General features: G+C 40.7%; 1 protein-coding gene across 1 annotated transcript in view; it reads left to right on the top strand.

Annotated features, from left to right (window-relative positions):
• The window catches only part of LOC137642727 (sucrase-isomaltase, intestinal-like), a 73,762-nt gene that overhangs the window by 5,187 nt on the left and 44,678 nt on the right, over positions 1-23,897 (top strand). The window contains exons 2-3 of the mRNA XM_068375552.1: positions 9,923-10,071; positions 12,355-12,459. Coding sequence (XP_068231653.1) covers positions 9,923-10,071; positions 12,355-12,459 — 254 coding nt within the window. The remainder of the gene's footprint in view (positions 1-9,922; positions 10,072-12,354; positions 12,460-23,897) is intronic.

The following is a 23,897-nucleotide window of genomic DNA, read 5'->3' as shown; positions in this document are numbered from 1 at the left end:
AGAGCCTATAGGTTTATCTGCCGAGTCATTAGCAGCCATTGCCCGGCCCTCCCTGGGCCTAGCTTGGGTGGCGAGTAGGCTTGGGCACTAATCATAAGATATATGGTCATTCTCTAGGTCATTGTCCTGCTTGATAGGGCAATATTAATGTCCCTTGCCTTTGCTATTCATGAGTGGCCTTTAAGCTTTAACCTTTAAAACTCAAAGTATGATTGTCAGTAGGTCGAGGACAATGGCTCATCAACATCCAGATCTTTGCATTTACAATGTCTCTTAAACTAAATTCAAAATTATAGTTGTGATTCTTGATTGCAAATTTACTTTTAATGAAAACATCTAATCTGTTTCTTCGTTAATTGCGCAGAAAAAAAACCTGACATATTAAGAATGTCTCCTAAGATTTTGGGTGATCAGTCTAATCTCAGAAAATGTTTCAATTCATTAATTCTACTATGTTTTGAATATTGTTCTCGTGTCTGGTCTGTTGCTGACTCTCATCTTAATTGGTTGGATAAAAATTGTGGTCTATGAAATAACTTGTTCTTGATCTAGATATCAATCTCTGGCACCGTCGTTCAGTTAGTTTGTTATGCATGTTGCTTAATATTTTTCCTAATTCTGACCATCCTTTGTATTTAGATCTTTCCAGGCTAGCCATCCAGTACAGTAGATAGAACTAGGTATGCAGATGATTCTAACAGTCCTCCTCTCTCATCGTAAGATTCGATGCTGCACAATATTATAGGATTTTTATCCAGGTGTGGCCAGATTGTGGATTGATCTTTCTAATCTATTAATATAGTCGTTCGAACCTCAGGAGTTCAAACTTGTTGCAGTTCTTTTGTGTTGGAACAGATTGCCATCAGTCACGTTTCATAACTTTATGTAGAATTAATCTTGATATATTTTATATATATATATATATATATATATATATATATATATATATATATATATATATATATATATATATATATATATATATTGTCATTTATAGTGTACTCTTTACTTCTATATTTCCTCTCCGCACTGGGCTAATTTCACTGCTCGAGACCTAGGATTCTGTTTTTCCAGATAGGTTTGTAACTTGGTTAATAACAATGATAATTAGTTAAAGTCGTGTATTGTACCTTACATTTTTTGCCTCAGTTTAATTAAGTAACTCTCTTTTTAATTATACCGATTAAATGTTAGAAGATATTGCGCCTATAGTTTTGACATGAGGCTTATAAATTAGCAATCCGGTTTAAAGCATACGCTTTCTTTTTCTTTCGTGATTATTATGATTTAAACCACTCTGAATACCTTGATTTAAACTAACACCAATTGAAAACAAATTCTTAATTAGGTACAGCAGTTTCAGAAATTATAGTGTTAATATTGCCTTGCCTTGTGCAAGACACGGGCTCTTGCGTTGGCAGCCCGTAAAATTATGCAGTTTATCCTGGAATAAATTTCAAGAAAAAAAACATAATATGATTGTCATTAAACGTTTTATAAAAAAAAAAGGTATTTCAATTCACATTTTAATTTATTATACATTCTTTGTACACATTGATAACTTAATTTATGTTTTATATATGTAATTATATTTGCTAATGAAGGAAAAATTATATTCTAACATTGACAAAGTGAATAATTGAACCCTGACAACTATGTCAGTCATCTCCCATAAATAATAAAGAGCAAGTGTCTGGTTTTATATATATATATATATATATATATATATATATATATATATATATATATATAATATCACTTACGGGGAGAGGGAGTAGTCAAACCCTGGTAAGAGGGAGTACCTGAGAGGTAGACTTTAAAACCTCACATTCCCACAAATTGCCGAACAGCGGGTTGTAGTTAGGAAGGGGGAGGGGTGGGAAGGGTTGAATTTATGTGTACGTGTGTGTATCTATCTAAATATGTACACGTCATTTTTCAACGGCTGTGGTACTACAGTATACTATAAAAAACGTTACTGTTACAGCATTTATAACTCTCCTAACGCCATGGCATTTGATATACGGGGAAATCATCACTTTATTGAATAACCTATACGAGATTGTATGTTACTAAAAGAACATTTGGATCTCTTTTTAATTGAAGTCCTCGAAATAGAAAGTAGACGTCATTTGTAAGTCTTGCTTTGTAAAACGTTGTTAATCGCAATGAGATTCTTGGCAGACACAATTATAACGAATTATGTTAGCTAGTATTTTTATAGAATCATGAGTTTTTGGGGGAAATGAAATAAAAAAGTTGTTAACGTATTGATCTATTCTATAATGTGGATTGTTAAATTAACCGTTTTACAGCTAAAATTGAGATTTTATACATAGTATGGCCTGATCTATGTTCATATTTTCATGTGGGTTTTCTTCAGAATTTCTTAAGACTTCAGCTAGGTTTTGTCTTTCTGTCACATTATTTGAATTGTTTACATACATTAGGCCTACTCCTTTGGAGTGGGACAGAGCCGTCAGTGCCCCACATGCAATACACTGTAGGCATTACTTGAAGGTCTTGCAGCTTCCTTTCGGCACTTAGACATCTTCCTTTCTTCCATGTTGTTGTCCAGCTTCTCAGCTTTTAGTTCTTGGTGCAACGGCGGGATTTCTCCCTAGTTGCATTTCGACGCTTAACGGCTTCCGGGCCCAAGTGCCAGGCACATGGCTTAAATCCATAAATCCATATACTTTATCCTGAAATATATTGAAATCTTAAACAAAAACATTCCAAGGATCACTTGTAGAATTTTCACCCCAAGGTCCATTGGGGTGACAATTCTACAGGTGGGATACTCTGAGGGTGACGATTCTACAAGTGGGAAATTCTGGGGTGACGATTCTACAGGTGGGATACCCTGGGGGTGACGATTCTGCAAGTGGGAGATTCTGGGGTGACGTTTCTACAGGTGGGATACCCTTGGGGGTGACGATTTTACAAGTGGGAGATTCTGGGGTGACGATTCTACAGGTGGGATACCCTTGGGGTGACGATTCTACAAGTGGGAGATTCTGGGGTGACGATTCTACAGGTGGGGTACCCTGGGGGTGACGATTCTACAAGTGGGAGATTCTGGGGGTGACGGTTCTACAGGTGGGATACTCTGTGGGTGACGATTCTACAAGTGGGAGAGTCTGGGGTGACGATTCTACAGGTGGGATACCCTGGCGGTGACGACTCTGCAAGTGGGAGATTCTGGGGTGACGTTTCTACAGGTGGGATACTCTGTGGGTGACGATTCTACAAGTGGGAGAGTCTGGGGTGACGATTCTACAGGTGGGATACCCTGGGGGTGATGACTCTGCAAGTGAGGATACTCTGTGGGTGACGTTTCTACAGGTGGGATACTCTGTGGGTGACGTTTCTACAAGTGGGAGATTCTGGGGTGACGATTCTACAGGTGGGATACCCTGGCGGTGACGACTCTGCAAGTGGGAGATTCTGGGGTGACGATTCTACAGGTGGGATACCCTCGAGGAGACTATTCTGCAAGTGGGAGATTCTGGGGTGACGATTCTACAGGTGGGATACCCTTGTGGTGACGATTCTGCAAGTGGGAGATTCTGGGGTGACGATTCTACAGGTGGGATACCCTGGTGGTGACGATTCTGCAAGTGGGAGATTCTGGGGTGACGATTCTACAGGTGGGATACCCTGGTGGTGACGATTCTGCAAGTGGGAGATTCTGGGGTGACGATTCAACAGGTGGGATACCCTGGTGGTGACGATTCTGCAAGTGGGAGATTCTGGGGTGACAATTCTACATGTGGGATACTCTGTGGGTGACGATTCTGCAAGTGGGAGTGTCTGGGGTGACGATTCTACAGGTGGGATACCCCAGGGGTGATGACTCTGCAAGTGGGAGATTCTGGGGTGACGATTCTACAGGTGGAAATTCAGGGGTGACAGTTGTACAAGTGGGATTTTCTGGGGTGACGATTCTACAGGTGGGGGATTCTTGGGTAACAATTCTACAGGTAGGATTTTCTGGGGGTGACTATTCTACAGGTGAGGGCTTCTGAGGGTGACGATTCTACATGTAGGATTTTCTGGGGTAACAATTTTACTGGTGGGATTTTTATGGGGAGATGATTCTACAGTTAGGGGATTCTGGGGTAACGATTCTACAGGTGGAAATTCCAGGGTGATAATTCTACAGGTGGGATTTTCTGAGGTGATGATTCTACAGGTGGGGGATTCTGGGGTGATGATTCTACAGGTGGAAATTCCAGGGTGACAATTCTACAGGTGGAAATTCTGGGGTGACAATTCTACTGGTGGGATTTTTTGGGGAGACGATTCTACAGTTGGGGGTTCTGGGGTGACGATTCTACAGGTGGAAGCTCCAGGGTGACAATTCTCTACCGGTGGGATTTTCTGGGGTGGAGATTCTACAGGAGGGGATTCAGAGGTGACGATTCTACATGTACGGTATTCTGGGGTGACAATTGTATAGGCAGGGAATTCTGGGGTGACAATTCTACTGGTAGGATTTTCTGGGCTGATGATTCTATAGGTAGAGGATTCTGGGGTGACGATTCTACAGGTGGAAATTCTGGGGGGGATGATTCTACAGGTAGAATTTTCTGGGATGACGATTCTACAGGTGGGGGATACTGGGGTGACGATTCTGCAGGTAAGGGATTCTGGTGTGACGATTCTACGGGTAGGGGATTCTGGGGTGACAGTTCTACTGGTGGAAATTCTGGGGTGACAATTCTAAAGGTAGGATTTTCTGGGCTGATGATTCTACAGGTAGAGGATTCTGGGGTGATGATTTTACAGGTGGAAATTCTGGGGGGACGATTCTACAGGTAGGATTTTCTGGGGTAACGATTCTACAGGTGTTGGATTCTGGGGTGACGATTCTGCAGGTAAGGGATTCTGGGGTGACGATTCTACATGTAGGGGATTCTGGGGGTGACAATTCCACAGGTAGGATTTTCTAGGGTGATGATTCTACAGCTAGGGTTTTCTGGGGTGATGGTTCTACAGGTGGATATTCTTGGGTGACAATTCAACAGGGAGGATTTTCTGGGGTGATGATTCCACAGGTAGGGAATTCTGGGGTGACGGTTCTACAGGTGGAAATTCTGGGGTGACAATTCTACAGGTAGGATTTTATGCGGTGATGATTCTACAGGTAGGGGATTCTGGGGTGACGGTTCTACAGGTGGAAATTCTGGGGTGACAATTCTACAGGTAGGATTATCTGGGTTGATGATTCTACAGGTAAGGGATTCTGGGGTGACGGTTCTACAGATGGAAATTCTGGGGGGACGATTCTACAGGTGGAAATTCTGTGTTGACGATTCTACAGGTGGAATTCTGAGGTGACTATTCTACTGGTGGGATTTTCTGGGGTGATGATTCTACAGGTAGGAGATTCTGGGGTGACAATTCTACGGGTGGAAATTCTGGGGTGATGATTCTTCAGGTGGAATTCTGGGGTGACAATTCTACTGGTGGGATTTTCTGGGGTGATGATTCTATAGGTAGGGGATTTTGGGGTGACGATTCTATGGGTGGAAATTCTGGGGTGACGATTCTTCAGGTGGAATTCTGGGGTGACAATTATACAGGTAGGATTTTCTAGGGGAGATGATTCTACAGGTAAAGATTTCTGGGGTAACAGCTCTACAGGTAGGATTTTCTGAGGTGACAATTCTACAGGTGGGATTTCTTTGGCATGGCAATTATACACTTGGGGGATTCTGGGGTGACGATTCTACAGGTGGAAATTCTGGGGTGACAGTTGTACAAGTGGGATTTTCTGGGGTGACGATTCTACAGGTGGGGGATTCTTGGGTAACAATTCTACAGGTAGGATTTTCTGGGGGTGACTATTCTACAGGTGAGGGCTTCTGAGGGTGATGATTCTACATGTAGGATTTTCTGGGGTAACAATTTTACTGGTGGGATTTTTATGGGGAGATGATTCTACAGTTAGGGGATTCTGGGGTAACGATTCTACAGGTGGCAATTCCAGGGTTACAATTCTACAGGTGGGATTTTCTGGGGTGATGGTTCTACAGGTGGGATTTTCTGGGGTGATGATTCTACAGGTGGGGGATTCTGGGGTGATGATTCTACAGGTGGAAATTCCAGAGTAACAATTCTACAGGTGGAAATTCTGGGGTAACAATTCTACTGGTGGGATTTTTTTGGGAGACGATTCTACAGTTGGGGGATTCTGGGGTGACGATTCTACAGGTGGAAACTCCAGGGTGACAGTTCTCTACCGGTGGGATTTTCTGGGGTGACGATTTTACAGGAGGGGATTCTGGGGTGACGATTCTACATGTAGGGTATTCTGGGGTGACGATTCTACAGGTAAGGAATTCTGGGGTAACAATTCTACTGGTAGGATTTTCTGGGGGTGATGATTTTACAGATAGAGGATTCTGGGGTGACGATTCTACAGGTGGAAATTCTGGGGTGATGATTCTATAGGTAGGGGATTTTGGGGTGACGATTCTATGGGTGGAAATTCTGGGGTGACGATTCTTCAGGTGGAATTCTGGGGTGACGATTCTACAGGTAGGGGATTTTGGGGTGACAGTTCTACAGGTGGAAATTCTGGGGGGACAATTCTATTGGTAGGATTTTCTGGGCTGATGATTCTACAGGTAGAGGATTCTGGGGTGACAATTCTGAAGGTGGAAATTCTGGGGGTATGATTCTACAGGTAGAGGATTCTGGGGTGACAATTCTGAAGGTGGAAATTCTGGGGGGATGATTCTAAAGGTAGGATTTTCTGGGATGACGATTCTACAGGTGGGGGATTCTGGGGTGACGATTCTGCAGGTAAGGGATTCTGGGGTGACGATTCTACTGGTAGGGTTTTTAGGGTGACAGTTCTACAGGTGGAAATTCTGGGGTGACAATTCTACTGGTAGGTTTTTCTGGGGTGATGATTCTACAGGTAGGGGATTCTGGGGGGACGATTCTACAGGTGGAAATTCTGGGGTGATGATTCTTCAGATGGAATTCTGGGGTGTAAATTCTACTGGTGGGATTTTCTGGGGTGATGATACTACAGGTAGGGGTTTCTGATATGATGATTCTACAGATGGAAATTCTGGGGTGACAATTCTACAGTTGGAATTCTGCGGTGACAATTCTACTGGTGGGATTTTCTGGGGTGATGATTCTACAGGTAGGGGATTGTGGGGTGACGATTCTACAGGTGGAAATTCTGGGGTGTACAATTCTACAGGTAGGACTTTCTGGGGTGATGATTCTTCAGGTAAGGGATTCTGGGGTGACGATTCTACAGGTGGAAATTCTGGGGTGACGATCCTATAGGTGGATTTATGGGGTGACAATTCTACTGGTGGGATTTTCTGGGGTGGTGATTCTACAGGTAGGGGATTCTGGGGTGACGATTCTACAGGTGGAATTCTGGGGTGACAATTCTACTGGTGGGATTTTCTGGGGTGGTGATTCTACAGGTAGGAGATTCTGGGGTGATGATTCTACTAGTGGAAATTCTGTGGTGATGATTTTACTGGTACGATTTTCTGGGGGTGATGATTCTACATGTAGGGGATTTTAGGGTGACGATTCTACAGGTAGGATTTTCTGGGTGGACGATTCTACAGGTGGGGATTCTGGGGTGACACTTTTACAGGTAGGATTTTCTGGGGGTGACGATTCTACAGGTGAGGGTTTCTGGGGTGATGATTCTACAGGTGGAAATCCCAGGGTGACAATTCTACAGGTGGAAATTCTGGGGTGACAATTATACAGGTGGGATTTTCTGGGGTGACAATTCTACAGTTGGGGATTCTGGGGGTGATTATTCTACAGGTGGGGGATTCTGGGGTGACAATTCTACAGTTGGGGGATTCTGGGGATTCTGTGGTGAGGATTCTACAGGTGGGAGTTTCTGGGGGTGATGATTCTGCAGGTGGATTCTGGGGTGACAATTCTACAGGTGATCCCATTCCAATACTACAACGTCTACGTTCACGCGTGAACATAGATTTTAATATATTTCAGGATAACGTTTATGGATTTTACAGTTCAATAATCTTAGGTTTTCGACAATCGTTATCTTATGAGAAATGTAACATATTTAGTTGAAAATTTCGCAGCAATAATAATAACAGAAAAAAAAAATTCCTTGGGAGGCAAACCAAGTTCACTTGTTTTATGTTTTAGCATTTCTAATCTCAAAATAAGGTCTAGGTAATAACCTCTGTTCATTGTCGTTGGTTTGTGTGAAACATAAATGTTAGCCATATGAAGTGTTATCCTGGGTAGCGCCATAGCCTCTGTGCCATGATCTTCTACTGTCTTAGGTTAGAGTTCTCTTCCTTGTGGGTACACTCAGGCAAACTACCTTATTTCTCTTCCTCTGTTTTTTATTGAAGTTTTTATAGTTTATATCTGAAAGATGTAATTTAATTTTGTTACAGTTCTTACAATATTTTATTTTAACTGTCCGTAACTTCTCTTGTAGTTTATATCCTTGTTTCCTTTCCTCAATGGGCTACTTTTTCCCTGTTGGAGCCCTTGGCCTTATAGCATCCTGGTTTTTTTTTCTGACTAGGGTTATAGCTTAGCTTGTAATAATAATAATAATAATAATAATAATAATAATGCTGATGATAATAAATGCTGGCAGGTACAGTTGGATACAGGAAATGCACCCTGTCACACCATTTCTGAGCGTCGAGTTCTTGGATTTAACCTCGTTCACCCCCTCTGCCCCTGTTTGGTTACTCCCCGCTCGGTGAGGATGTGACAAGGTGCACTTCTTCAGAGCAAGGTGTGTCAGGAGTTCATGCGTCCAAGTGTACCATGTAGTATCGTTTCTTGACTGCTTGTTTCCAAGCAGTAGCTTTGATTTTCCTCAAGAAATTCTTGCTTTAAAATGAATTCTATACTCTGAGAAAACTCAGCAAACTGACACTGAAATCTTAAATTTTATTTTGATTTTATATTGGCGAGTTGGAGTTTTAATATTTGGAGCCCTAGCAATTGTAGAAATCTGTCCTGAAGTCATGATCACTGCTATTAAAATACCTACCGCTCCTTTCAAATAACATTTTTTTTTCTTTTTGATTGGCAGTTTTATTTACACCTATCCTTCTATCCCCTTTGTTATGAATGGAAAAATACAAGCTTGGTAAGGTTTTACGCTATTTATTATTTATCATTGCTGTATAATAAAAAATTAGAATTTTTTTTATATATACTGTATATTGCTATTGTTGATTTTTTTTCAGATCTAATTATTGATTGTATAGTTTTGTGAAATAAAATCGATAGTCAGAACTGCTGAGGTCATGGACTAACTAGACCTGATTTATCATACATTTATAAAAAAGGCAAACTTAGGGAAAGCCTCTTCATTAATATCTCATTTCTGGTTTCTCTCTTTTAGCAGAGATTAAGAAACAATTAATTTGCCTAGAATACACTGTACTGAGGAATCTGTTTAATTTTCTCAGCCCAACAAAAAAGAGATTACTTAACTAGAAACAACGTTTTAAAATGCACCACACTTGGAATATTTTGGAAAAAACACGAAAATTTTCGAAATTTTTTGGAAATACATTATGAAATTCTGAAGTAGAGAGACGTTTGTCCCTGTGGAAACGTAAGGGACAATTTCCTGGAACATTATACCATGTGTATTGAGAAAAGGGGGCTTATACCCCATTGTGTACCTGTCACGGTGCTCTGTAGGCATCTCCACTTCCCCCAGCCTTCGTATTGTACCTTCTATTCCACTTTGCTTCCTTCTATCTTGCTTTCCAGCCTCCAGTGACCTTAGATTCATAGTGCCACAGCGGGGTTTCCTCGTAGTTGCCCCTTGGCACCTAATGTCCCCCACCTCATAGCCACCTGGCCATATGACCCACCTTTATAAACCCCCTTTCAAACGTCTTTACTTTCTTTTCAGAAGGTCAAAGTGTGTCTTCGGAAACAGCGTGTCAAAAATATACCGCCTGCGAATGGGATCGTAATTTTGAAAAGTGCCACATGAAGAGGAACTCTGATGCCGGATACGTGGTCGAGGGGGAGATGAAAAATACTCCAAGAGGTTCAAAGGTGAGTTTCATTGAGGAGATCATTCGAGATAGGTTTTGTCGTCCTGGTTTAGCAACAATTATCTGAACATGCAATGAGAATATCCCAGCTGTTTTTAATGGGCCATGAATCATCTTTTTTTAAGAAATCTTTGTTTTTCTTACTATTATTAGTCAATGTGCACAGAAATCTAAATCACAGCCAAGTTCCCAAAATTCTATTTCGTTATGAGGAACTGATCTGATTGTTCCTCATTCATATATATATATATATATATATATATATATATATATATATATATATATATATATATATATATGTATATATATACTGTATTTATATTATGTTTAGTGAGATCGGTGTTACTGTATGGACACGAGTCGAGGTATAACAATGAAACAATATCCAACACATTTTGTAGATTTGAGAACAAAGCCCTCAGAAGAATATTAGGAGTTGAATGGTAGGACAGGATTAGAAATGAAACTATAAGAGAGATTACTCGAGTGCCATATGTGGATGAAATCATGATGAAGGGTGGATGGAGATGGTTTAGGCATGCTCTTCTTACTCCCCAAGAGAAACTAGTTCAAACTTTAAACTAGGCTCCACAAGGCACTAAAAGAGTTGGAAGACCCAGGCCTACATAGCTGAGGACTATGAAGCATGAAGTAGGAGGTGATGAATGGAAAAGTATTGATTCAAAAGCTTATGATAGAGACGTCTGGCGAAATCTAACAGAGGCCCTTTGCGTCAATAGGCGTTGGAGGAGATGATGATGATGATGATGAATGAGGAAGTCAGATATGGTACATACGAGATTTTTTTTTGTATGTACAATATCATTTAGTTAAGGCACTAAATTTCAAAGATATTGATCCTTCTAAAGATTCTTGTTGAAGAAAGCGTCTTCTATAATAATTTCAATATTAGAATTATCATCGCCTTGTGCTTGAGAGAGATAAACAATAGATTAGATAAGGAATAACTTAAAATAAAGTACATGGTTCCGGAACGTATTCTCTATAGAAAGCTACTACCTTGAAGGAGAAAAGAACAATTTGTAGAAGAACGGGGGGGGGGTTGAAAACTATCATATAATCCTTTTCAATATAATCAGGAATGCCTCTAGTCGTAATGGTTTATTTCATTAATATACACTAGATACATTGCATCTAAGAGTTGGAATATCCAGTGGAACAGGTAAAATTTGAGCTGAACAAACTGAAACGCTACACCATCCTCTCTTCTACTATCCTCGCTACAACCACAAATTAGATGGATTGAGGTTTTTGGTCACATTGCCGTTATCCAATATAAGAAGTAACATCTACAAAGGAGGCTGCTCTAAATTCTAAATATCTTGCAGCTTTCAGGATGAAGTCTAGAGGAAATTCATTATGGCGCATGTTATCATAACTACCTGAAGTTATGTATTATCATTTCAATACTCTGGTACAAAAAGGATGATGTACTGTATAATGTCAACTATTGTGTATTGTCAAGTACAATCTGTTCAACTTCATTTAGATGCAGGAATCCTTCATATTGTAAATAGAAATTCATAGAGTTCAGTTGTATTTCAAGATTTTTTTTCATTACTATTGTTGCTCTTACAGTAAGGCTAGCTAAAGCTGAAATCCAAGCTGGGGGAGGGGAACGCTACTTGCCCAATGGCTTGTAGCCTTCCAACAGAGTCCAATGATTCAGCTTCAAGGCTTTGAAGCTTATTCCACAATTTAGTCGTAGGTGGTAAAAAATCTAAAAGCTGTCTTGTATTAAATCTCATTCAAGAAAATTTTATCATTAAATACATATTTATCTCTGGGGTGATCTAGCGCAGAGGATGATGATGATTATGGGATTGTATGAAAAGTGTACAGTGACCTGATCGAATAACAGAGCCATATATAAATAATAAAATGTATATAAAATTACAATAAAGCTAACAATTCAAATAGTGATTAGGATGTAAAACTTTGCAGTCATAATAAAAGTGGCAATATAAAGAATTTTTATTGATTGGCATAAACTCAATTTTTAATGTTCAGAAAGCTAAATAAGCTGTAATTTTGCAGAAATGGAAGACGAGGACAAACTCTTTTTTGGTAATTGTCCTTGTTTGGAATTAATTTAAGTAAAAATTAACTAATATCAATCCTATTTTATCATTGTAAGTGCAAATTGTACTTGACCCATCGCCGTAAACTTATCTAAAGCATAACAAACACGAGTACATAAAGTCATTCACACTTTTATATAGGTATTTCAACTTCTATTTATTCCAAATGGGCTGAATTCCAGATGACACTGAAGAAAATAGATCCGTCAGTTACCATGTTCCACGATGATATACAACAATTAGTCTTTGAGGTCATTGACCATGAAGAATACCACGTGCAAATCAAGGTAAGACTTTCTTCATTTCGTTCAGACATTTACTTTTACTTGTGCTATTTTATACTTCCCTAAGCTCCCGTATATGATAAAGAATAAGCATCTGGTTATATATATATATATATATATATATATATATATATATATATATATATATATATATATATATACACACACACACATATATATACATAATATACATACACACACACATATATATATATATATATATATATATATATATATATATATATATATATATATACTGTATGTATTTATATATGTATATATATATATATATATATAGATAGATAGATAGATAGATAGATCTTACTTGTCTCGCTCAGTAGCATTACCAGGCGTAAAACTACTCGGTCTTTCTCCGGCCCTCGGGTAGGGGAGAGGGAGACTTGTCATACCCTGGTGAGAGGGGCTGCGTGTGTGCTTATCTATCTAATTGTCTAGCAGTCATTTTTATTGTATCAGAATATTTGAATAGTGTCTCATTAACCATTTTCAAATTCGCAGAGTAAATGATTAAATAAACAAGAGGAAATAATATTTCTCTCTCTCTCTCTCTCTCTCTCTCTCTCTCTCTCTCTCTCTCTCTCTCTCTCTCTCTCTCTCTCGCAAGGAGGAAAAGACACAACTTATAAAACTGATGATACTTACTTAATCGAAAGAGGTCATGGGATCATCTTTCAAATGCTTATCTTATTTAGTCCATTTGTCAACCGTGCTTTTCAAGATTTTGTTTAATCTTGTTGACTTCTCATAAACGATGTTTTATGTTAGTTTTAAAGAATCGCAGTGCAGGGGAAATGTGTGCTTTATGCATCGTTTGTACGTATTATATATCCTTTTTATTTTTGAAGTTTTTTTTTTTCAGTCTAGCCTACCTAAATCTGTGCATATCAACTGAACGTTTTCTCATCTTGAAATATACTTACATTATTGAAACTGTCATTATTGAATATTGCAGCAGTTATTTGATGATTAGGAAATTTCTTTGACCTTACTTTTCATACTCTAGGGCTCATTTGTTTGATTGTATTCATATGTAATACATATATATTTTCTCAATGAAGCATTAAGATAAAACAATAAAGTTCTTTCAATATACTGTGCAGTACTTTCCTATACAGTAGGGTTTCATAACTAACCCATCTTCGATATTTGTCACTATCGTCTGTCTTATCTAGCTGTTAAAAAAAGAGGTTAGTCCGAATCAAGTAAAAGTGATTTGTGCTGTCAGTGTGACACGATCCTTAAAAACACATTTTAGCTTCTACTTTACCTAAATCCAGATTCTTCTTCTTCTTCTTCTTCTTCTTCTTCTTCTTCTTCTTCTTATTATTATTATTATTATTATTATTATTATTATTATTATTATTATTATTATTATTATTATTATTATTATTATTATTATTATTATTATTATTATTATTATTATAAGCTAAGCTATAACCCTATTTGGAAAATCGGTATGTTATATTATGCCCAAGGGTTCCAACAAGGAAAATAGCCAAGTAAAGAAAGGATATAAGGAAACAATAAGTGTACCTGAGTGTACCCTCAAGTAAGAATGGCCTCCGCAGTCACAGCACTGTACAATAATTCATAAATCCTTAAAACTCCTAAAACCAAAATGTTTGCCTTTCCACGTTAGCTGTAACTTAATGAGGTGTATACTGTATTATTATTATTATTATTATTATTACTACTACTACTACTACTACTACTACTACTACTACTAGCCAAGCTACAATCCTAGTTGGAAAAGCAAGATGCAATAAGCCAAAGGGCTCCAACAGGTAAAAATAGCCTAGTGAGGAAAGGAAACAAGGAAATATTAAACGATATGTTAGGGAATAATAAAGGAAAATCGTCAAGAGAAATGAGAGGGACAATTACTAAACTAGTCTTACGTCATTGATCACCAAAAAAAAAAAAAAAAAAACCATATCTTTGGTTGCCAAACCTATGAAAACATGCTAGCCTTACATTGCATTGGCAGCAGATCGAGTCTCACCTGTGCCCAAAATCTCAGCTGTTCATTGGGAGGTTACAGCCGTGGCTGGACACCACGGCACCGTTGGGCCATGCTGCCCGGCTGACGTTCTAAAGAATATCTCTTCAGATGAAATTGAAACTGAAGACAAACACCATTAACCTTTAACGATGAATTAGATACAAATACAAATTGATATAAGCAGCCACTGTCCTAAAATAGTCATATACAGCAACTATAAAGACAAGGAGAAATTATTAACTGTATCTCGATTAAAGGAATGGAGTGGATGATACCCAAGAAGTTAGCAAAAATAATAGTGCCACTAATGAGAAGCTGGTAGAAGCATAGACTAAATTCAAGTCAATTGAGGAACATTCCGACTGCGATGTGCTCGACCATATTATTTATTATTACTATCACTAGCTAAACTACAACCCTAGTTGCAAAAACAGGATTCTATAAGCTAAGGGCTCTAACATCGAAAATAGCCCAGCGAGGAAAGGAAACCGATAGAATAGTATGCCTGAGTGTACCCTGAAGCAAGAGAACTCTAACCCAAGACACTGGAAGACCATGGTACAAAGGCTATGGCACTACCCAAAACTAGATAAGAATAGTTTAATTTTTGAGTGACCTTCTCCGAGAAAAGTTGCTTGCCATAGCTAAAGTCTTTAACTTTTACCTAAACGAAAGTAACCACTGAACAATTACAGTGCAGTAGTTAACACCTTGAGTGGAAAAGAATTTTAGGTTATCTTAGTGTTGTCAAGTGTATGAGGAAAGAGAAGAATGTCTAAAGAATAGGATAGACTATTCGGTGTATGTGTTGGCAAAGAAAGAATTAACCATAACTAGAGAGGGATCCAATCATAATGTAGCACTATCTGGTCAGTCAAAGTCACCAATAACACTAGCGGTAGTTATCACAATAGGTGGCTGATGCCTTGGCCACCATACAACCTGTCCTATTCTTTCACTTACATGACTTTTTAGACACTTACTATGTGTTTGTTTTTAACATTTTATACTTCTTTCAAATCTTTTGATAGTTTCCATATCTGCTTTAAATCGTGAACTTACCTTTTACTAATGCAGAATGAAAGCCATTCAATGGGAGGTATTCATAAAAATGAAGGATATCCTTGTAAGCATAAGGTAGAAGTACAAGGTAATTCTCTGAAGCAAAAGGTAGAAGTATAAGCAAATCTTTCTTTCCATATTCATAATGATTACCTTTTACTTGCGAGGATATCCTCCAAGCAGAAGTAAAGGGTTGACTCGTGTTTCGGGAGCGCTTAGTTACATGTTGGAACTTGTAAGATTTCATTTGTGCTGTCATAATAAGAAAGAGTTTAGTATTTATAATACGTATTTAATGCCCTGTTTTTACTTGTATTCAATTAAGTTTACGCATCAGAAAGAACACAGACGCCGCCGCACCTTCCCCAAAGCCTCGCTGGCGACATCTATCCCCTACCCCTTCCATTAGAAGTTCTTTGACCTCTTTTTTGCTCCCCCACCCCTTGCATTAGAAGTTCTTTGACCTCTTTTTAGCTCCCACACCCCTTGCATTAGAAGTTCTTTGACCTCTTTTTAGCTCCCACACCCCTTGCATTAGAAGTTCTTTGACCTCTTTTTAGCTCCCACACCCCTTGCATTAGAAGTTCTTTGACCTCTTTTTAGCTCCCACACCCCTTGCATTAGAAGATCTTTGACCTCTTTTTAGCTCCCACACTCCTTGCATTAGAAGTTCTTTGACCTCCTTTTAGCTCCCACACCCCTTGCATTAGAAGTTCTTTGGCCTCTATTTACCTCCCACACCTCTAGCATTAGAAGTTCTTTGACCTCTTTTTAGCTCCCACACCCCTTGCATTAGAAGTTCTTTGACCTCTTTTTAGCTCCCACCCCTTGCATTAGAAGTTCTTTGACCTCTTTTTAGCTCCCCCACCCCTTGCATTAGAAGTTTTTTTATCTCTTTTTAGCTCCCACACCCCTTGCATTAGAAGTTCTTTGACCTCTTTTTAGCTTCCACACCTCTAGCATTAGAAGTTCTTTGACCTCTTTTTAGCTCCCACACCTCTAGCATTAGAAGTTCTTTGACTTCTTTTTAGCTCCCACACCTCTAACATTAGAAGTTCTTTGACATCTTTTTAGCTCCCACACCCCTTGCATTAGAAGTGCTTTGACCTCTTTTCAGCTCCCACACCCCTTGCATTAGAAGTTCTTTGACCTCTTTTTAGCTCCCCCACCCCTTGCATTAGAAGTTCTTTGACCTCTTTTTAGCTCCCCCACCCCTTGCATTAGAAGTTCTTTGACCTCTTTCTAGCTCCCACACCCCTTGCATTAGAAGTTCTTTGGCCTCTTTTTAGCTCCCCCACCCCTTGCATTAGAAGTTCTTTGACCTCTTTTTAGCTCCCCCACCCCTTGCATTAGAAGTTCTTTGACCTCTTTTTAACTCCCACACCCCTTGCAGTAGAAGTTCTTTGACCTCTTTTTAGCTCCCACACCTCTAGCATTAGAAGTTCTTTGACCTCTTTTTAGCTCCCACACCTCTAGCATTAGAAGTTCTTTGACTTCTTTTTAGCTCCCACACCTCTAACATTAGAAGTTCTTTGACCTCTTTTTAGCTCGCACACCCCTTGCATTAGAGGTTCTTTGACCTCTTTTTAGCTCTCACACCCCTTGCATTAGAAGTTCTTTGGCCTCTTTTTAGCTCGCACACCCCTTGCATTAGAGGTTCTTTGACCTCTTTTTAGCTCTCACACCCCTTGCATTAGAAGTTCTTTGACCTCTTTTTAGCTCCCCCACCCCTTGCATTAGAAGTTCTTTGACCTCTTTCTAGCTCCCACACCCCTTGCATTAGAAGTTCTTTGGCCTCTTTTTAGCTCCCCCACCCCTTGCATTAGAAGTTCCTTGACCTCTTTTTAGCTCCCCCACCCCTTGCATTAGAAGTTCTTTGACCTCTTTTTAACTCCCACACCCCTTGCAGTAGAAGTTCTTTGACCTCTTTTTAGCTCCCACACCTCTAGCATTAGAAGTTCTTTGACCTCTTTTTAGCTCCCACACCTCTAGCATTAGAAGTTCTTTGACTTCTTTTTAGCTCCCACACCTCTAACATTAGAAGTTCTTTGACCTCTTTTTAGCTCGCACACCCCTTGCATTAAAGGTTCTTTGACCTCTTTTTAGCTCTCACACCCCTTGCATTAAAAGTTCTTTGGCCTCTTTTTAGCTCGCACACCCCTTGCATTAGAGGTTCTTTGACCTCTTTTTAGCTCTCACACCCCTTGCATTAGAAGTTCTTTGACCTCTTTTTAGCTCCCCCACCACTTGCATTAGAAGTTCTTTGACCTCTTTTTAGCTCCCACACCCCTTGCATTAGAAGTTCTTTTACCTCTTTTTAGCTCCCCCACCCCTTGCATTAGAAGTTCTTTGACCTCTTTTTAGCTCCCCCACCCCTTGCATTAGAAGTTCTTTGACCTCTTTTTAGCTCCCACACCCCTTGCATTAGAAGTTCTTTGACCTCTTTTTAGCTCCCACACCCCTTGCATTGGAAGTTCTTTGACCTCTTTTTAGCTCCCCCACCCCTTGCATTGGAAGTTCTTTGACCTCTTTTTAGCTCCCCCACCCCTTGCATTAGAAGTTCTTTGACCTCTTTTTAGCTCGCACACCCCTTGCATTAGAAGTTCTTTGACCTCTTTTTAGCTCCCACACCCCTTGCATTAGAAGTTCTTTGAACTCTTTTTAGCTCCCCCACCCCTTGCATTAGAAGTTCTTTGACCTCTTTTTAGCTCCCACACCCCTTGCATTAGAAGGTCTTTGACCTCTTTTTAGCTCCCCCACCCCTTGCATTAGAAGTTCTTTGACCTCTTTTTAGCTCTCACACCCCTTGCATTAGAAGTTCTTTGACCTCTTTTTAGCTCCCCCACCCCTTGCACTAGAAGTTCTTTGACCTCTTTTTAGCTCCCACACTTCTAGCATTAGAAGTTCTTTGACCTCTTTTTAGCTCCCCCACCCCTTGCATTAGAAGTTCTTTGACCTCTTTTTAGCTCCCCCACCCCTTGCATTAGAAGTTCTTTGACCTCTTTTTAGCTCCCACACCCCTTGCATTAGAAGTTCTTTGACCTCTTTTTAGCTCCCACACCCCTTGCATTAGAAGTTCTTTGACCTCTTTTTAGCTCCCCCACCCCTTGCATTAGAAGTTCTTTGACCTCTGTTTAGCTCCCACACCCCTTGCATTAGAAGGTCTTTGACCTCTTTTTAGCTCCCACACCCCTTGCATTAGAAGTTCTTTGACCTCTTTTTAGCTCTCACACCCCTTGCATTAGAAGTTCTTTGACCTCTTTTTAGCTCCCCCACCCCTTGCACTAGAAGTTCTTTGACCTCTTTTTAGCTCGCACACTTCTAGCATTAGAAGTTCTTTGGCCTCTTTTTAGCTCCCCCACCCCTTGCATTAGAAGTTCTTTGACCTCTTTTTAGCTCCCCCACCCCTTGCATTAGAAGTTCTTTGACCTCTTTTTAACTCCCACACCCCTTGCAGTAGAAGTTCTTTGACCTCTTTTTAGCTCCCACACCTCTAGCATTAGAAGTTCTTTGACCTCTTTTTAGCTCCCACACCTCTAGCATTAGAAGTTCTTTGACTTCTTTTTAGCTCCCACACCTCTAACATTAGAAGTTCTTTGACCTCTTTTTAGCTCGCACACCCCTTGCATTAGAGGTTCTTTGACCTCTTTTTAGCTCTCACACCCCTTGCATTAGAAGTTCTTTGGCCTCTTTTTAGCTCGCACACCCCTTGCATTAGAGGTTCTTTGACCTCTTTTTAGCTCTCACACCCCTTGCATTAGAAGTTCTTTGACCTCTTTTTAGCTCCCCCACCACTTGCATTAGAAGTTCTTTGACCTCTTTTTAGCTCCCACACCCCTTGCATTAGAAGTTCTTTGACCTCTTTTTAGCTCCCCCACCCCTTGCATTAGAAGTTCTTTGACCTCTTTTTAGCTCCCCCACCCCTTGCATTAGAAGTTCTTTGACCTCTTTTTAGCTCCCACACCCCTTGCATTAGAAGTTCTTTGACCTCTTTTTAGCTCCCACACCCCTTGCATTGGAAGTTCTTTGACCTCTTTTTAGCTCCCCCACCCCTTGCATTGGAAGTTCTTTGACCTCTTTTTAGCTCCCCCACCCCTTGCATTAGAAGTTCTTTGACCTCTTTTTAGCTCGCACACCCCTTGCATTAGAAGTTCTTTGACCTCTTTTTAGCTCCCACACCCCTTGCATTAGAAGTTCTTTGAACTCTTTTTAGCTCCCCCACCCCTTGCATTAGAAGTTCTTTGACCTCTTTTTAGCTCCCACACCCCTTGCATTAGAAGGTCTTTGACCTCTTTTTAGCTCCCCCACCCCTTGCATTAGAAGTTCTTTGACCTCTTTTTAGCTCTCACACCCCTTGCATTAGAAGTTCTTTGACCTCTTTTTAGCTCCCCCACCCCTTGCACTAGAAGTTCTTTGACCTCTTTTTAGCTCCCACACTTCTAGCATTAGAAGTTCTTTGACCTCTTTTTAGCTCCCCCACCCCTTGCATTAGAAGTTCTTTGACCTCTTTTTAGCTCCCCCACCCCTTGCATTAGAAGTTCTTTGACCTCTTTTTAGCTCCCACACCCCTTGCATTAGAAGTTCTTTGACCTCTTTTTAGCTCCCACACCCCTTGCATTAGAAGTTCTTTGACCTCTTTTTAGCTCCCCCACCCCTTGCATTAGAAGTTCTTTGACCTCTGTTTAGCTCCCACACCCCTTGCATTAGAAGGTCTTTGACCTCTTTTTAGCTCCCACACCCCTTGCATTAGAAGTTCTTTGACCTCTTTTTAGCTCTCACACCCCTTGCATTAGAAGTTCTTTGACCTCTTTTTAGCTCCCCCACCCCTTGCACTAGAAGTTCTTTGACCTCTTTTTAGCTTGCACACTTCTAGCATTAGAAGTTCTTTGACCTCTTTTTAGCTCCCACACTCCTTGCATTATAAGTTCTTTGACCTCTTTTTAGCTTGCACACCCCTTGCATTAGAAGTTCTTTGACCTCTTTTTAGCTCCCACACCCCTTGCATTAGAAGTTCTTTGACCTCTTTTTAGCTCCCCCACCCCTTGCATTAGAAGTTCTTTGAACTCTGTTTAGCTCCCACACCCCTTGCATTAGAAGTTCTTTGACCTCTATTTAGCTCCCCCACCCCTTGCATTAGAAGTTCTTTGACCTCTTTTTAGCTCCCACACCCCTTGCATTAGAAGTTCTTTGACCTCTTTTTAGCTCCCACACCCCTTGCATTGGAAGTTCTTTGACCTCTTTTTAGCTCCCCCACCCCTTGCATTAGAAGTTCTTTGACCTCTTTTTAGCTCCCCCACCCCTTGCATTAGAAGTTCTTTGACCTCTTTCTAGCTCGCACACCCCTTGCATTAGAAGTTCTTTGACCTCTTTTTAGCTCCCCCACCCCTTGCATTAGAAGTTCTTTGACCTCTTTTTAGCTCCCCCACCCCTTGCATTAGAAGTTCTTTGCCCTCTTTTTAGCTCCCACACCCTTTGCATTAGAAGTTCTTTGACCTCTTTTTAGCTCCCCCACCCCTTGCATTAGAAGTTCTTTGACCTCTTTTTAGCTCCCACACCCCTTGCATTAGAAGTTCTTTGACCTCTTTTTAGCTCCCACACCCCTTGCATTGGAAGTTCTTTGACCTCTTTTTAGCTCCCCCACCCCTTGCATTGGAAGTTCTTTGACCTCTTTTTAGCTCCCCCACCCCTTGCATTAGAAGTTCTTTGACCTCTTTTTAGCTCGCACACCCCTTGCATTAGAAGTTCTTTGACCTCTTTTTAGCTCCCACACCCCTTGCATTAGAAGTTCTTTGAACTCTTTTTAGCTCCCCCACCCCTTGCATTAGAAGTTCTTTGACCTCTTTTTAGCTCCCACACCCCTTGCATTAGAAGGTCTTTGACCTCTTTTTAGCTCCCCCACCCCTTGCATTAGAAGTTCTTTGACCTCTTTTTAGCTCTCACACCCCTTGCATTAGAAGTTCTTTGACCTCTTTTTAGCTCCCCCACCCCTTGCACTAGAAGTTCTTTGACCTCTTTTTAGCTCCCACACTTCTAGCATTAGAAGTTCTTTGACCTCTTTTTAGCTCCCCCACCCCTTGCATTAGAAGTTCTTTGACCTCTTTTTAGCTCCCCCACCCCTTGCATTAGAAGTTCTTTGACCTCTTTTTAGCTCCCACACCCCTTGCATTAGAAGTTCTTTGACCTCTTTTTAGCTCCCACACCCCTTGCATTAGAAGTTCTTTGACCTCTTTTTAGCTCCCCCACCCCTTGCATTAGAAGTTCTTTGACCTCTGTTTAGCTCCCACACCCCTTGCATTAGAAGGTCTTTGACCTCTTTTTAGCTCCCACACCCCTTGCATTAGAAGTTCTTTGACCTCTTTTTAGCTCTCACACCCCTTGCATTAGAAGTTCTTTGACCTCTTTTTAGCTCCCCCACCCCTTGCACTAGAAGTTCTTTGACCTCTTTTTAGCTCGCACACTTCTAGCATTAGAAGTTCTTTGGCCTCTTTTTAGCTCCCCCACCCCTTGCATTAGAAGTTCTTTGACCTCTTTTTAGCTCCCCCACCCCTTTCATTAGAAGTTCTTTGACCTCTTTTTAACTCCCACACCCCTTGCAGTAGAAGTTCTTTGACCTCTTTTTAGCTCCCACACCTCTAGCATTAGAAGTTCTTTGACCTCTTTTTAGCTCCCACACCTCTAGCATTAGAAGTTCTTTGACTTCTTTTTAGCTCCCACACCTCTAACATTAGAAGTTCTTTGACCTCTTTTTAGCTCGCACACCCCTTGCATTAGAGGTTCTTTGACCTCTTTTTAGCTCTCACACCCCTTGCATTAGAAGTTCTTTGGCCTCTTTTTAGCTCGCACACCCCTTGCATTAGAGGTTCTTTGACCTCTTTTTAGCTCTCACACCCCTTGCATTAGAAGTTCTTTGACCTCTTTTTAGCTCCCCCACCACTTGCATTAGAAGTTCTTTGACCTCTTTTTAGCTCCCACACCCCTTGCATTAGAAGTTCTTTGACCTCTTTTTAGCTCCCCCACCCCTTGCATTAGAAGTTCTTTGACCTCTTTTTAGCTCCCCCACCCCTTGCATTTGAAGTTCTTTGACCTCTTTTTAGCTCCCACACCCCTTGCATTAGAAGTTCTTTGACCTCTTTTTAGCTCCCACACCCCTTGCATTGGAAGTTCTTTGACCTCTTTTTAGCTCCCCCACCCCTTGCATTGGAAGTTCTTTGACCTCTTTTTAGCTCCCCCACCCCTTGCATTAGAAGTTCTTTGACCTCTTTTTAGCTCGCACACCCCTTGCATTAGAAGTTCTTTGACCTCTTTTTAGCTCCCACACCCCTTGCATTAGAAGTTCTTTGAACTCTTTTTAGCTCCCCCACCCCTTGCATTAGAAGTTCTTTGACCTCTTTTTAGCTCCCACACCCCTTGCATTAGAAGGTCTTTGACCTCTTTTTAGCTCCCCCACCCCTTGCATTAGAAGTTCTTTGACCTCTTTTTAGCTCTCACACCCCTTGCATTAGAAGTTCTTTGACCTCTTTTTAGCTCCCCCACCCCTTGCACTAGAAGTTCTTTGACCTCTTTTTAGCTCCCACACTTCTAGCATTAGAAGTTCTTTGACCTCTTTTTAGCTCCCCCACCCCTTGCATTAGAAGTTCTTTGACCTCTTTTTAGCTCCCCCACCCCTTGCATTAGAAGTTCTTTGACCTCTTTTTAGCTCCCACACCCCTTGCATTAGAAGTTCTTTGACCTCTTTTTAGCTCCCACACCCCTTGCATTAGAAGTTCTTTGACCTCTTTTTAGCTCCCCCACCCCTTGCATTAGAAGTTCTTTGACCTCTGTTTAGCTCCCACACCCCTTGCATTAGAAGGTCTTTGACCTCTTTCTAGCTCCCACACCCCTTGCATTAGAAGTTCTTTGACCTCTTTTTAGCTCTCACACCCCTTGCATTAGAAGTTCTTTGACCTCTTTTTAGCTCCCCCACCCCTTGCACTAGAAGTTCTTTGACCTCTTTTTAGCTCGCACACTTCTAGCATTAGAAGTTCTTTGACCTCTTTTTAGCTCCCACACTCCTTGCATTATAAGTTCTTTGACCTCTTTTTAGCTTGCACACCCCTTGCATTAGAAGTTCTTTGACCTCTTTTTAGCTCCCACACCCCTTGCATTAGAAGTTCTTTGACCTCTTTTTAGCTCCCCCACCCCTTGCATTAGAAGTTCTTTGAACTCTGTTTAGCTCCCACACCCCTTGCATTAGAAGTTCTTTGACCTCTATTTAGCTCCCCCACCCCTTGCATTAGAAGTTCTTTGACCTCTTTTTAGCTCCCACACCCCTTGCATTAGAAGTTCTTTGACCTCTTTTTAGCTCCCACACCCCTTG

Source organism: Palaemon carinicauda, chromosome 6, assembly GCF_036898095.1.
Source record: "Palaemon carinicauda isolate YSFRI2023 chromosome 6, ASM3689809v2, whole genome shotgun sequence".
Taxonomy (NCBI): Eukaryota; Metazoa; Arthropoda; class Malacostraca; order Decapoda; family Palaemonidae; genus Palaemon; species Palaemon carinicauda.
This window is presented reverse-complemented; position numbering and strand designations above follow the sequence as displayed.